Source organism: Saccoglossus kowalevskii, chromosome 9 (assembly GCF_978046115.1).
Source record: "Saccoglossus kowalevskii chromosome 9, keSacKowa6.1, whole genome shotgun sequence".
Classification (NCBI taxonomy): domain Eukaryota; kingdom Metazoa; phylum Hemichordata; class Enteropneusta; family Harrimaniidae; genus Saccoglossus; species Saccoglossus kowalevskii.
In genome coordinates, this window is record NC_140649.1 from 32,560,926 (window position 1) to 32,577,386 (window position 16,461).

The window sequence follows — 16,461 nt, forward strand, 5'->3', positions numbered from 1 at the left end:
AATTTAAATTTTAGTGGTTTTTTAATCCCAATAAACTTAAAAGTATTTTTTTTTTTTTTTTTTTTTGCTTTTTTAAAAATTAAATTTTAGATGTTTAAATCTGCACCGAATAAAAGTAGATTTTGGAAATGTTTTTAAAATGACATCTCTTTGCCGTTAGCATATTGTCATCATGTGTTAATGTAATGCTTTATGAATTAATAGTGTGCAAACATGCACCGACAAATCATTAGTGTAATAAACCTAGACAATAAGTCAATGAAACCAACCCGAATCCCGCTAACATTTGAACTTGTGAGCTCATCGCGTGACACAGGTAACATCCTCGCGTAAACTTACAATACACACTGCATTATGTTGATATACTAGAAGCGCCTCACTTTTTAAATTTAATGACGCAACAATAATGACTGGTAATTATCGTAATTGTACAAATATTTCAACATTATCATATATATACTAGTACGCATCAATCTTCATAACGCACTTACGTGATACTTACTTATATGTATATGTTTATTGTCAAATAAAGGCGTTCAGTGTAAGTAAACTCTACCTATGACATATAGACTTACTCGACCTATGACGTATGACTACATACTTGGGTACCTAAATAGGTGACATTAAAATACCCATCATGCCCTGCGATACATGTCAGCCTATTTTATCACATGATTTCTTCATTAATAGGAGCTGCACTGTACACGTACTTTAGGCATGGGAATGTTACTTTTATTTGTAATTGTTGTATGTACTTCAAACACAGGTAAGTTAATGTATATATTTAATATCATATAATAAATAATGACAAGTAAACACCGTCTAATAATGATACGTTACATAAGACTTCCTAGTTCCAAAGTACACAAGGGCAAAGTATGCTTTGACTACAATAGTTGGCACACTTATTATGATTACTATGCAAGTTTCACTGCCCAAACACACATTGTATAGCCACATACAAAACCAAAAACAACACTGAAAAAAACACAAGGTTTAGTGGATAAGGTTGTTGTACAATAGTATACGATAAATCAAGAGGGCCTTTGTTCATCATCGAGGTGGGTGTAATGACCCCATTCCGCAAGAATGAAAGAAAAGTTAAATGATGTTTACATAGTCTATTTACCGTCGCTAAAACACGTTCGCCCAGAACATGACATTTTGCCATTGTGAATGTATGCTAGAACCACAGTTGTCGATTTTGTCAGTAGTGGCGCTGTTCAAAATTATGTACTCCAATTTGAAAACAAAAAGTTTTCCAACAGTACAGTTACATCAATAATCTGCAGATATTGTCGTAGGATACACATCGACTGTTTAGATAACGATTGGGGGAATAGGCATTTTCGTTGTTCAACTAAATATTAGCAGTGGCTCCACAAATTTAGCATTTAATTAAAACAATTTACATAGCAAATATTTTTCGCAGAAAACAACCCTCAAATGTCAGATATAAACATTGATCAATTTGTGATATTGAATATAATGGTAATCCTGCTTTGAATTATCTTTTCAGTTGCGTACTTAGATATTACATTTTACAATAAGGAGGCATTATTGAGTCTGGCTGATAGTAATTACTACATTGGAGGGTATTCAGCAGGCAGTGATGAAACAACATCCTTTACATATGGTAGAGTAATCGATACAGGTACAGGGGAGGCACTACCAAATGGATATACAGTGGAAAACGTCAATGGTTTCGCAAGGCGACTGCACTTACCTGAAGGTGTAGGTAGACCAGGTGTATATTACTGTAATACTTCAGATGTGTCAATACAAACAGTACAAGTAGCATCACAAGGTGAGTAGATCAAACCATAACAGCAGATATGGCTATACAATACAGCACAACTTACCTACAGGTACAGGTAGACCAGGTGTATATTACTCTAATACTTCAGATGTGTCAATACAAACAGTACAAGTAGCATCACAAGGTGAGTAGATCAAACCATAACAGCAGATATGGCTATACAATACAGCTCAACTTACATACAGATACAGGTAGACCAGGTGTATATTACTGTAATACTACAGATGTGTCAATACAAACAGTACAAGTAGCATCACAAGGTGAGTAGATCAAACCATAACAGCAGATATGGCTATACAATACAGCACAACTTACCTACAGGTACAGTTAGACCAGGTGTATATTGCTGTAATACTTCAGATGTGTCAATACAAACAGTACAAGTAGCATCACAAGGTGAGTAGATCAAACCATAACAGCAGATATGGCTATATAATACAGCTCAACTTACCTACAGGTACAGGTAGACCAGGTGTATATTACTCTAATACTTCAGATGTGTCAATACAAACAGTACAAGTAGCATCACAAGGTGAGTAGATCAAACCATAACAGCAGATATGGCTATATAATACAGCTCAACTTACCTACAGGTACAGGTAGACCAGGTGTATATTACTGTAATACTTCAGATGTGTCAATACAAACAGTACAAGTAGCATCACAAGGTGAGTAGATCAAACCATAACAGCAGATATGGCTATACAATACAGCTCAACTTACCTACAGGTAAAGGTAGACCAGGTGTATATTACTGTAATACTTCAGATGTGTCAATACAAACAGTACAAGTAGCATCACAAGGTGAGTAGATCAAACCATAACAGCAGATATGGCTATACAATACAGCTCAACTTACCTACAGGTAAAGGTAGACCAGGTGTATATTACTCTAATACTTCAGATGTGTAAATACAGACAGTACAAGTAGCATCACAAGGTGAGTGGATCACATCATAACAGCACATATGGCTATACAATACAGCTCAACTTACCTACAGATACAGGTAGACCAGGTGTATATTACTGTAATACTTCAGATGTGTCAATACAAACAGTACAAGTAGCATCACAAGGTGAGTAGATCAAACCATAACCGCAGATGTGAATATACAATGCAGCCCAGTTAACTACAGGTGCAAGTAGACCAGGTGTATATTACTGAAATAATCAGATTTATCAATACAAATTTTAGAAATACCATCACTAGGAGAGTAGATCAAACCAGCACAGCAGAAACAGATGTGTGTGTGTGTGGCAACTCCTTTGAGTGTTATCTGGTTTATTTTTTTTTTACAATGCGACTCCTCTAGCCAAGATGATTGTCAAGAATGACTACAGAAAAAATGACCTGCATTCACTTCATCTTCTTGGATGGTTATAGAACCCATCACATTGAGTTTTTTCTGTTTACCACTAAAGAAGATGTAATTTGTTCTTTACTCCGTTTGAAGAGGTATAAGAAAATTAAATAATATACATTAGAAAATAACATTGAAAGAAACATGTCAGTAGCACTCAAAGAATCCTCTTTAAATGAAGGGAGGCTTCATCTAGATTAACACTGTTTTTGTTGTTTGCAATCATCAGCAAATCTAAATAATATGACGAATTTGAAAATCATTAATATAGATTCAAAATAAAATATTCAGATATAATGTGTCTGATGGTAAACTATTGAAGTAAACACAATATATGCACTCACTCTTAATTTGGTACTTGAGATTTCAAATTATTTCAAAATAGTTTTCTTTATCTATGTTTTGTTTCTGTATTTATAGTTTAGTTCATTTATCATAATATTGCTTATATGATTATTATAGAGACATTTTCTCTAAATGTGTCTATTCTTCTCATCATTATTAGACGGATTTGTGTTCTAAATGTTTAATTGTTTTTATTTTTTAGTGATTTTTGAGTTTGTTTAATATCAGTTACCAAGCTTGTGTGCCAATATTAGCTGCAATTTGTGTTTTTGCAATATTCAAAGCAAAGAACATTGGGTTGACCTGCATTACTACATAACACAGTTATGAAAATGAATATTTTTGAAAAAGGATGTTATATATATATATAATTATGTTCATAGAACCCCGATGTTTCCATTTATTCGTACCATATACAGATTAGTAAACCGCCACAGCAATTGATTTCCCAAACGCCACACTTTTATGCCATATTCTATAGATAGTACTTTTAAAAACTAAGGAGCATTGTACATGCATTGCCACACATACAACAATTTTTGAACTAACTAGATCCTACAACTTGTGTTTTATTGCAGCTGAAATATACCCAGAGAGTCAAACCAAGACAGTAAGTTGGGGCGATGATTTAACACTGACCATGACCATACAGTCAACGGCAATATCAGAATCACAATTGAAATGGAAACATAATGGTGATGATAGAGTATTATGGGATGGACACAGTAGTATTACTATTACATCAGCTAAACCATCAGATGCTGGAATTTATGAATGTTATACTACACAACAACAACGACAAGATGGAAAAAATAGTTTCATGAGACTTATTGTTAGACGTAAGTAATCAATGACATGTTGTGTTAATGATATGACTTCGAGTGATATGTGCAAGAAACACCACTATGTTACTTATTGTATTTGTTTTTAATTGATTATTACAGGTTGTCCTAATGGTAAATACGGTGATACATGTTTACTTAACTGTCCTAAATGTTATAATGGAGGTATATGTAATTCAGACACTGGAGAATGTATATGTCCACCAGGATTTACAGGAAGTCAATGTAATACAGGTAAAAAAGCGTGTAAATAGTTTTTATGGTTAGCTCACATTTCACACTGTTCATTTCGATTACACACACTTAAAGGGTGACAGTCGTCGTGCCGCGTCCTGTTTGATATGGGACTCATAGCGACGTATACAACGCGTGTATAATACGTTGTTTATTTACATGAAATTCGAACACGCGCTGCGCGACGACCACCGCGCTTTAACAATAACCTGTCAATTTCTAGTGTTTTTACCCCTACATAACTTTTAGCAAATTGGTTAGGATTGCTTTAGTAAATATTTCATTTTTATTAAGATAAAATTAGGGCAGTGCAATGTCAGCTAAGTAAAAATATATGTTCTCGTGCGATATGAAATGCCCGGAATTCGCAGGTGAATTTAACATAATTGATTTGTTAAACAGCAGTGTTATCCATTTCTTGAGTTAGGCAAAGATATAAGTCGAACGAATTACTTGTTGCTTGAATTAGTAATATGATAATAGGATAATTTTTTATCAACTTTTTTTTAGCTACGTCAAAATAGTCACAGACCTATTTTCGAAAACATGTCAGTCATTATTTTATCGCAGCTAGGAAACTAAAGCAAATAAAAGAAAACCGAGACGCAGTCGTCCAGCTTTTTACGGTACCAATATCTAGTGAAGAAAAATGTTAAATAGTAATAATAGTACAAATAGATCTAGGCCCACGCAATAACGTATTCAACTGTGTCTAAGCTTTCAGATGATATATAAGTTGCTATAGTAGCTAGTTTAACTTTTGACAACATTCTGAATTTTACCCATATTGCTAATATTAAAATTAACATTAAATAATCAAAAAATGAGTTTTCAATAGTCGGAAATTGTATAAAAGATTTACATCGATACTGGCTGTCAGGTACTCCTATGAACAATTATCTGTGTGGCTATATTTAAGCTTTCTGGTGATGTACAGGCTGTTATAGTATCTTGCTTAGTCAGAGAATGTCGAGGTCACAGTTACATTTTTAATGCACTGTATTTTCTTGCTACTTAATGTTACAACTAAAATTTAATAATCAAATTGGTTGCAACGGAGAGAAATTATCACACACAATTATGATCCTTAGGCAATGCAGCTACAATCACAGATCAACAATATTATTTTAATAATAATAAAGTGCATGTTTCACTACTATGCATTGCAGGTTGTGATTCGAGGGGGCAATGGGGAAAAGATTGTGGTAGAGTTTGTTCACTCAGTAGCACGGATTCTTGTCGTGGAAAAATGATGTGTGTTTCTGATCCATATGGATGTTCATGTCTTGCATCATATACAGGATTAGATTGCAATACAGGTAAGTTGAATAAATACACCAAGCAGTACTGATGGTTGTCATAGTTTTATGATGTGTGTTTCTGATCCATATGGATGTTCATGCTTTGCATTATATGATTTGTAATAAAGGTAAGTTGAATATAAAGTCTTGTAGAAGTACTGGTGATTGTCACAGTGTTATGCTAAATGTTTCCGATCCATATGCATTGTATCTTATCCAGGATTTAAATAAAATCATCTAGTGTTACTGATTGTTGTCAAAATGTAATGATAAGTGTTTCCGATCTATATGAATGTTGTGTGTTTTTCATCTATGTGGATGTTTACGTTACATCATATACATGATAGAAAGTATAGAAGATGTTGAAACTCTTTTAATTTATCTTTGACAAGATTGTCCATCTAGAAAATATGGAGCTGGATGTACACAGACATGTCATTGTACTAATGGATGTAATAGAAAAGGGGATTGTACTAGCAGTGCCGGTGATTGTGACACTGGATGGAGTGGTAATAAGTGCAAGGGTATAGTACCACATTTATGCCTAACAATTGTTTAATGACTCTATATAAAAACCTAGTGTGTTTCAGGTCATACATGCACATATATTAATTGCAATAAAGTTTAGACACAATATTGCATATTGTGCTGCTGCTAGGCCTTACTTTACTACTTTGATTATTGACATATCTGTGTGAATGTCAATATAAATGACAGCAACAATAACACAGAAACGACACATTTACGAACACACGAACACAGTAAAGTGCCATGTAAATGTAAGCAGGGGCGCACTACCAGCCAAATTAACCGCCACAAAATACACCAATTCAAATATCATGTAATTTATGCACACTTATATAGACTTGAGTAAGCCAAGTATTCTGTATAGTTCCAAATGTACTCTGATATAAATTCGCGTCCACTAACTAAAGAATATATAAACCGTCCAGATAATATTAGAATTACCGACCCGTGTCGAAGAATTGTATTTTCTATTCCAGTTCCATCATCTTGTATTTCTGGTTTCTATGGTGAATTGTGTAACTATAATTGTCATTGTAAAAACAATGCAGCATGTGATAAGAACACTGGTGTTTGTCCAAATGGAGATTGTGCACCAGGATGGATAAATCTAGATACTATAGATTCTGATTGTCAACAAGGTTTGTATTTCAAATCACTGGTATCTATGGTGAATTATGTAAGTATAATTGTCATTGTGAAAACAATGCAGCATGTGATAAGAACACTGGTGTTTGTCCAAATGGAGATTGTGCACCAGGATGAATAAATCTAGAAACTACAGATTATGAGTGTCAACAAGGGTTGTATCTCAATTCATCGTGTTTATAAAACACTTAACGAGAAAACGAAAACATAATCATTGTCATGGGAATTTTATTCGTGGATCTTGTTGAATTTTGCATATTAAGTGCGACTTTCACTTGCATAACCTAAAGTCTTTCAGTATGCATGCTTTTATAACAAAATATTACACATATTCAAATCTGATATTTACAAATTTGAATCATGATTCGAAATATTAGTACTCTCGATTATGAATTCTATGTCATATTATACTAGTATAGGTAATGCTTGTCTATCAAAGAAATAAAATTATGCTTAATATCCTAGTCTGCTAATAACAATATGTTCCTGGTCAAATTATTGTTTATAATAATGTGGCGGAGGCCCGATTATCGCCTTTGCAGATGTCGCCAATATAAATAGTTTGAATTGGTAGATTAGTTTTATGTGAATCACATAGTTTGTTTGACATTAAAATCATCAAACGCACTCAATTTTGGAATGGCAAATATCACACCTGACTACACATTTTCTGGCAGGGTAGTGCAAATAAACACAAATTTGGGGCTTAGCACCGGATTAGAAACTTTAAAGAGATTAATTGAACGCCTGGATTGCATCCACATGTATGTTGGATCTGGATGTGTCGGAAAGATTTTTTTATATTTTCATATGAAAGAAAATGCATGACGAAGCACCAAACCAACTATTGCATATAATGTTTCCGTACGAGATAGAATTCCGTGTAAATAATGTATATTACATTCATTGTTTACGTTATTGTGCCCATATTGCACATATTGCCATTATAATATTATTCATCCCATAAGATTCATTACTTACTTTCACATACACAACATACAACAAGTCACAACAACTTAAATTTATTTTATGCATGTTAAATAATCACCCTTTTAAAAATGTAATTGTTCCCTTTGTAGACGGTAGTCCACATATAAGAAACTTCTATAACTATAAAGTGAATCCTGGCGAGGATACTTATTTTATCTGTGAATTCAGTGGAAATCCAGTAGTAGCATCGGATGACATGATGTTATGGAAATCCGAAACAACCAATTATCTTTCTCCTACCAATTATATAGCAGAAAACAAATACATTGCAATTGGAAATTTCAGTGGTATCGTTATCCATAAAATGAATACATTTTACTGTGGGTTACCAAACACTGGACTTTTATCATCAATAACGGTTGACTTATATGGTAAGTTCTAATTTGTATTAAACAAAAAATACTATCAGAACACAAATGTACTATAGTGCGCAAACGAATTTAAAACTATTTGAAAAATGTCATCAAAAATGTAATCTACAAAACGGCTATGAACTAAAACATATAAATGGCTCGTGAAATGCAAATTTGAAATATTAACCTTAAAATATTCCAATACTGTAATACTATAAAATAAAGCATGTTTGTTAATTATTAGATTAAAAATAATTAACGAGTGGGTAAACATTTCATATAACAAGTCGTTTTTAATATTTTAGAAAACTACTTCACTATGAAAAGTCCTTCGTGGTTTGATAACACAAGGTTAGTTTACAAAAACGATAATTTGCTTCTAAAAAGGTATACATTCCCATTAATCCCAATGCCGTTTATCTGGTACACATTATACGTTTCTAGATAGAAGTATTGCATGTGCGCACTTTTTTTGACACATTTTGTTATTCCGTGAATTCATTCAGGCGGTCATGCATTTATTCCATTCGTACACTTGATAACTGTACGCTGCTTTGTTTCAACTTTCACTTACTCAGTTTCATTGCTTTCAGTCAATCATTTGAGACCCGCGTTATAAAAGCAACATTACTCAACTCTATATTTACTGTTGATATTAAACCTAATAGCCAGTCAAACCTCGGCTTCTAGACTTGATGGCATTCTATTTTCCAAACTCTACGGATAATTTCATGATGTGTATATGCGATGTCTTCCTAGACTTGTTTCTATCACCAATACATACTGTTCCACTTGAATAGATGAAATTATTTCTCAAGGAACACATGAACGATCACGAATCGCATTATTGGCGCAACATTTTATTTGTGTAATTCATCTGTACCATTCTATTCTCATTAGATCTTCCACGATTTTCCGAAAGTAACAAACCAAGTGTTTCCGAGGACACTATTCATTCTGACCAGTTTACAGTCGCATGGAAAGCATGGAACAATGAAGAAGATATTGGAGATGGACCAATAGAATCGTATCATGTATATTACAGAGAGAGTGGCGAGAGTGTCTGGACATCACGACAAGTTATATCAGTCACCAATACAAGTCATATGAGTTATAGTTCAACCATCACAGGCTTACAGTGGTCTACTGAATATGAAATTACAGTGACAGTTAAAAGACCTGGTCCACTGGGTGAAGGAAGTAAAAACACAGCTATTACGACAACTACGATGTGTGCAAGTTAGTAATTATTTTGATTGTACAAAGAAATTGTCTATTGTAAATTAATGTTTCAAGTAGTAATAATTGTCGTTTTCTTTGTAACAATACTACTAGCAACATGAAACAAGCAAAATCGAAAAAACCTACCACTAAATAAAATATAATTCAATATCTTTTATAGTGTGAAAATACCATTGAAGTTGCATATCTATTGTTTTTTTGTTTTGTGTTAAACGCAAAAATGAACAATAATAAGTAAATTATTCATCGTACACTTAATTTTTTCACAGAACCGAAACATCCAACCATAAACAATATTGCATCAACTGTATTGACAATTATAACTATTGAAATACAGGTATGTTAATTATGATATGAAATAATTTAATATACAATAAGTTAAATATACAATACAAAATGAAATGTTCTCCTATTTATGTATTTTCTATTTATTCTAAAAAAAGTCATCTTTTCAATTATTATATATTTCTAATCCACAGTTTCCTGCAATCAGAGATATTAAATGCAATTACGATGGTACGAATGGATATATTGAATTAATAAAAGTGAAATTTAGGAAGACAAGCAGTGAGGATGACTACCAAACCAAAATCATTTATATTACGGGTCAATCAATTGGAATTCGTGATTTTGAAATTGTTGATAACACTTTGCTACCTTATACAGAATATGACATCATAGTTTTACTTTCGAACCGCGATGAAGAGAGTGATCCTAGTGGCATAGCAATTGTAAGAATGGCCGAGAGTGGTGAGATTTTTTCTTGTATCAATAAAACTAACAGAAATTACTGCTTGCACATGCATGTTGCATAAACTAAAATTCATTTTACAACTGTATTTGTTTTTCATTGTAGCTGTTACGTTATTTGTTTCAGTTCCATCTCAACCAAGGAATGTCACTTTAGCTCCAGCTGTGTTCTCAATCACTGCACAATGGTTGATACCTGAACCTACAAATGGTAGAATAACGAGCTACAAGATAGTGTACTGGGTTACTGATGATCAGAATAGAATTGATACACTGGAAATTACGAATGATCTAAAAGATGTCATGACGTACCAGATCACAGACTTGGAATATGATGTTGTATACTCTATACAAGTACGGATTGTGTTAATTGTACATATATTCCGAATTCACTCACACATAATAAAATTTTATTTTACAAAGAAAATGACATTCGATTAGACACATTGTATACATATATGTTAGTTCTATTCTCTCGATATGTACAACTATTATTATTTTGTGACTGACTGGTGAGGTTGCTTTTAATTTATGTTGGCTAATTTTCAATGAGAGAAATTTTAAATTGTTTCACTACTAGATAACTGCTTCCACAAGTGTGGGGTATGGCATCCCAAGTTCTGAGATGAGCGTTCACACACAGGAGACAGGTATGTCTTATTCATATATACACCAGCCGGAAGTTCACTTGTGTCACTGATAATTCTGTTTAGTTACTAAACCAGAGTTGTGTTTGCTTCTTTTGTGTGGATGATATTGACATCAATATCAATATTACCCGTATCATGTGTGTAATTATTCAGCACAATGTGCAAGCTGAAAGTATAATATTTAGTATATTGCTGTGTCTCAAATGAAATACAAAGTTTACAAGGAACGTTACCCTTTTTTGACAGTTCCCGATCCACCTGCAAGTATTGAAATACTGACAGTGACAGCTAATACAATAACATTGTCTTGGACTGAACCTGTCATCTACAAAGGAAATATAACACAATATAGGGTATGTCATTTTATTTGACATTTGTAAGCAATACAATATATATCATGACTTAAGTGATGTCAACGAATAATATAATTGTGAGTGTTGTTTATGATCTATATTTATCTGGTTAACTAATATTATTTTTTTACAGTTGACATACAAAGTCATTGAATCAGTGTACTTGTCCGTAACACCAGAGACCAAGGATATTACATTGAATGGTTACATACACTCCCATACACTAGCATTACCATCAGGGTCACAGGTTGACATATCAATCACAGCTAGTACAACCATTGGATTTGGTAAACCGTCAAATATAATAAGTGGAACTGAATTGAAAGGTAATCTTTGCAGTCTAACAATGCAATATGTGACTGACCAACTTGCTCTTGCATGGATGTTGGAATCCTCATATATACTGTAGAATATAATTGTATGATTTACTGACAGTTCTCATTATTAATCAGTACATATGTTACTCAACTTTATATCACACTTAAACCATTGAGTATGCTAAATTAACTTCGTTTGTTGTCAATCCATAATATATGTAACTAACATTTGAGGCCAATATCAACCTTGTCTTTGCTTACATTACTGATCTTATTACTGATACATCTTCATCTTGAGTTTAGCTTCGCTCGTCTTGACACATTATTATTATTATTATTATAACTATTATTATTATTATTATTATTATTATTATTATTATTATTATTGCATTGCTATGTATTATCAAATTATATTGCATGTTACTTCAGTTTGAATGGTCATTCAATTGTTTCTATAGAAGACAAACTCGTTGGAATTCTATCATTTCTTGGAGATAGAAGCAATCTAATCCTAACTGACAATACTGCCACAATTGATTTAGCAACGATTGCAGAAAATAGTGATATAAAGAGTGATACAAATCTACTGTAAGTATGATATTATGTGGCTATACTGGATATTATAGAACAGTTTTTTACAGGCAAGACAACAGAACTAAAATGCAATACTGAGTCGGGATTTGAATGATTGTACATCACTCGATTGTATAGGTATATCAAAGCAAATGCGTTATTCAGGAAAACTTATAATGGTGAACTCTTGAATATTATCAGGCCATCTGGCAATAATGCTCACTAATTGAAACTTTGTTTGACATAGAAACTATATCATAGTAGTAGAAGAAGACATACCTAAAAGAAGACGTGACATACTAGATAATCAGTACATCACAGCATCATTTCCATTAAATGCAATCCCTGATCAACTTATGGTGGGTGATGGTATGGAATATAATGGTTATAATAATAAACCATTAATAGCTGGACAACAATATGTCATACATGATGGTTTAACAGTGTATACCACAGGGGTGAGCGAATTTATCACATCTTCTTTATGTTAAATGGCTGGTAATATTTTACTTTATCCATTCGACTCAGTTGCTCTTCCTCACCAGATATAAATATTGCTCGCTGACTTCAAAAAATCTAATGTTGCATGGTCACGAATGTTTCTTGTTTATCTTGTCACAAGAACGTCCAAACTAACATCGTGCAGAAGACTTACGTGTGAAACAGGTTGCGTAATTAGCAGAGCATCTGCTTTGCTTTATCTGTATCAACAATCAACAATATATTTATGCATTTATAGAAACCAGTTCACGAATGTTTGATGAAATCTGCTTTATGACTTCTGTAAGAAATCATCAATTGAAAAAATATTAACAAATTTTATGGTTGGATAATACGAAATGAAAATAAGTAATGCGCTTTTAAGACTAAACTGTACTTGAGCTACCCGAAGTATTTATATTTACTTTCAAACATACTTGTCTATAAAGAAAAATAAGCAAATATGCAAATAGATGTCACGCAATAGATTAAAATAACAAGTTTTATCATCTTTACCATACAGTCCATATGCGTTACTCTTGATTTGACTACAAAATGTAATGGACTTGGTGATTTTTTTGCTTTGTTCTTTTGAATCGTTTTGTAAAGTGCTCTATATGACTTTTGTTAAAGGATCGACAGTTGGGTATGTTATTTCCATTTTTCAAATTTGTTATCTGATTTCAGGAACAGCGTATTGTGTTACGAGAAGAGCGGTTAGCATTTTTCACAGGTACATGACATATAGTGTACTTTACTATTCTCTTGAGACGTTTTTTGTCTTGATAAGCTTATTATTACTTGTGATGTTTGTAAAAAAACAATATTGCTGATTACACATGTATTAGAATATATAGCAACAAAATCAATGTGAATATATACAATGCTACAACTATATATACACACAGTATGGCTGGTAGTAGGCTAAAATTTCACAGTTGGCATAAGTTCAATCGAGTCAGGTCAATCAGAAAGTATTGAAGTAAATACTAATACTAATATAGTATCTACTGTGTCACATATTTATCCTAGTTGGCGGTGATGATGACAAAACCAATATTGTCCCAATATTAATCGGAGTGGTTACTGTTATAATTGTAACGTTCATTGTTTTGTCAATAATAATTGTACGTCGTAGGAGATTTCACAATAGAAATAATCATCAACAACGGCAAGTATATAATGTTACTGTGCTTGACCTGATTTTGTAATGTGAAAAATATATTATTATACGCGATGTATACATTGCATAACACAGATATTAGTATAAATTTGATTTTAAATTATGAACAATATAATTTATTTACACTAATGTACACATATTTAATTATAATGTACACACATATTTAATTTTATAACATATCTTCACCCAAAAAATATAACATATATTTTGTGTAAGTGTAAACATGGAATTCATTATCACTGTTTTATTTCAACAATTGTTCTACTAGAGTTGTGTGTAGCTATGAAATTCCCGACAAACCGAGTGACTCAGAAGAAATGAAAGGTATCAATTATCTGTATTCAGCAGTAATGTAAATAAAAGACAATTGATATGTCTATTTTAATAGACTGCGACTATCGCAGTTTGTATTGCTGTGTGTTCAGTATTATTTAATTCATGCATTGAACCGAAAGAATATGACTTTTGTTCTAGTAATATTCTCAACACAATACTGTGCCTCTTGAATTTGGCATGTTTTTGGTGATATAATGCGACGAAATAGTTTTCTCGTAGTTCTTATAGCGAAGCAATCTCAAATAGTACGAGACATATGTTTGTATGACATATGTTTGCATTGTAAAATTAGAAAAACTATCTTACATAAAATGCACAACTAGAGTAGGTGACAAATGAGATACACAAATCTCATACATCTGGAAACATGTAAACTCAGTTTGAACCAACGTCGCATATAATGCAATAATTCGAAATGCCAAATTAGTATGACATTGGTTGCTATATCATAATTTATTAATTTCAATACCATAATATTATGGTCTGGACAAATTTGTAGTTTATGAAGAGATTCCAGCTCAGAAAGACGATCGTTATCAAACATTGGGAAAAACTCGAGACAGCTACTACCAGACAACTGTAGACAGTATGTCAGAGTGAGTATTTACTATAATTATAGTTCTTAATACCATAATTATTATTATTATAGTTTACATTGTCGTTTAGATCAATGCCATAGAGACTATATCGCTTTTAAAACTCGGGGTTTATTAAGTACTATATCATAAGTAAACGTTATTCAAATTTGTTTCCCCAGACATGAGTCTGAATATGAATTACCAGAAAATAAACATCAATAAAGTGAAGGAATCTTGAGGTAAATATGAACTCAGCCAAGAACCAAGAAGTGTGCATTCATGCATATGCATAGATATATAAAGAAACAAAAAATACATGCAAACAATACTTATTAGGTAGTTTCTACTTCTATATGGGCTTCGATTCCCTTTGTTGTCCTAATATTTTTCTCCTACTGTCATTTTTTGTGTGAGAAAATAACTAAATGAATTGTAGCATTGTTAGCTTTTGTGCTAACAAGTGTGTTAAGTGTTGCTGGTAATCTTGTATCTAATAAAATCAAATATATTTGTGAGGATTGAGCAAGACGAAATTTACCATAGAACTCTTGACCTATGTACTACTAACATCATGGATATATATTTGTCACAGCATAAATATTACAATGTGAATTTATTTCTCACAGAACAGGTTGACATAATGTTTATGCAAGCTGCATTGAAATTGAAGAAAAGATAAATATTGAACAAGTGATATCATTATTAGAATATAATCAAAAAGACACAATATTATGTTCATGTGTTACTCAAAAATAACATTGTTTCAATGTTATATTATGTTTAGTCAGAATATTATATCATACAATATATAATTAGTATGGTTCAGATTTACTGTACTCAAACTCGAACATATTAAAAATATTATTTGTTGGAGGAAAAATATTTGTTTTTCTTGTCATAATCTGCGATGATTATACAACTTGTGCACATGCATTTTGTTATACTGAGAATGTTTGTATTCAATATTTGTAATATATATTATATACATTATCACATTATGAATTCAACGGGACTTTGCATAAGGGCACACGATACCATAAAATGGTATTCTAAGGTTGTTTCTGTACTAATATGTTAGCTTTAACTGAACAAACAATAAACGTTGACTAGAATTTACTCAACGATTGATACAATTGTGTCTTATTATTACATGATTAGTTATTATTTCCCTTATTCTTAATGTATTCTGACTTACGGTACTTAGATCAATGACGCTGTAACAGAAACGGGGATATTGTTTTCAACCAAATATACAATTTTTTTTTTAACGCAGGCCGTAGAGTTATAACCTTCCATTTGCCACGTTACGTAACAAAATAAACAAATTTGATTTGAAACCTTGCGCAAATGAACGATGACAATAAGTTTTGTGGCATGTTCATATCTTAGCTATCACGTGTTGCAACACTTGCTATTTCATTTACAATTTATTTCATTTACAAATGTGTTAAGCTTCTAAAACGAATCTCGCTGGCACCAACTTGTGGTAGCGTCCACTCTAGACTGGTATATTGCAGTATGGTAATAAATGCTTTTATGTAGGCTGTCACATGTCTGTAACTGTATGGCACTCGCCGATTT

General features: G+C 32.4%; 1 protein-coding gene across 1 annotated transcript; it reads left to right on the plus strand.

Annotated features, from left to right (window-relative positions):
* The first annotated feature begins 717 nt into the window (after positions 1-717).
* On the plus strand, positions 718-16,013 carry LOC100366689 (angiopoietin-1 receptor-like). Its single transcript, XM_085503825.1, has 23 exons — positions 718-766; positions 1,520-1,807; positions 4,104-4,364; positions 4,470-4,601; positions 5,771-5,920; positions 6,295-6,426; positions 6,907-7,068; positions 8,155-8,436; positions 9,319-9,657; positions 9,930-9,997; positions 10,140-10,410; positions 10,538-10,764; positions 10,991-11,060; positions 11,307-11,413; positions 11,547-11,739; positions 12,189-12,318; positions 12,551-12,761; positions 13,471-13,516; positions 13,816-13,954; positions 14,235-14,290; positions 14,802-14,898; positions 15,060-15,119; positions 15,507-16,013. Exons 1-22 carry the CDS (start codon positions 718-720, stop codon positions 15,100-15,102), a joined length of 3,453 nt encoding a protein of 1,150 aa, XP_085359951.1. The 3' UTR covers positions 15,103-15,119; positions 15,507-16,013.
* Positions 16,014-16,461: the final 448 nt, after the last annotated feature.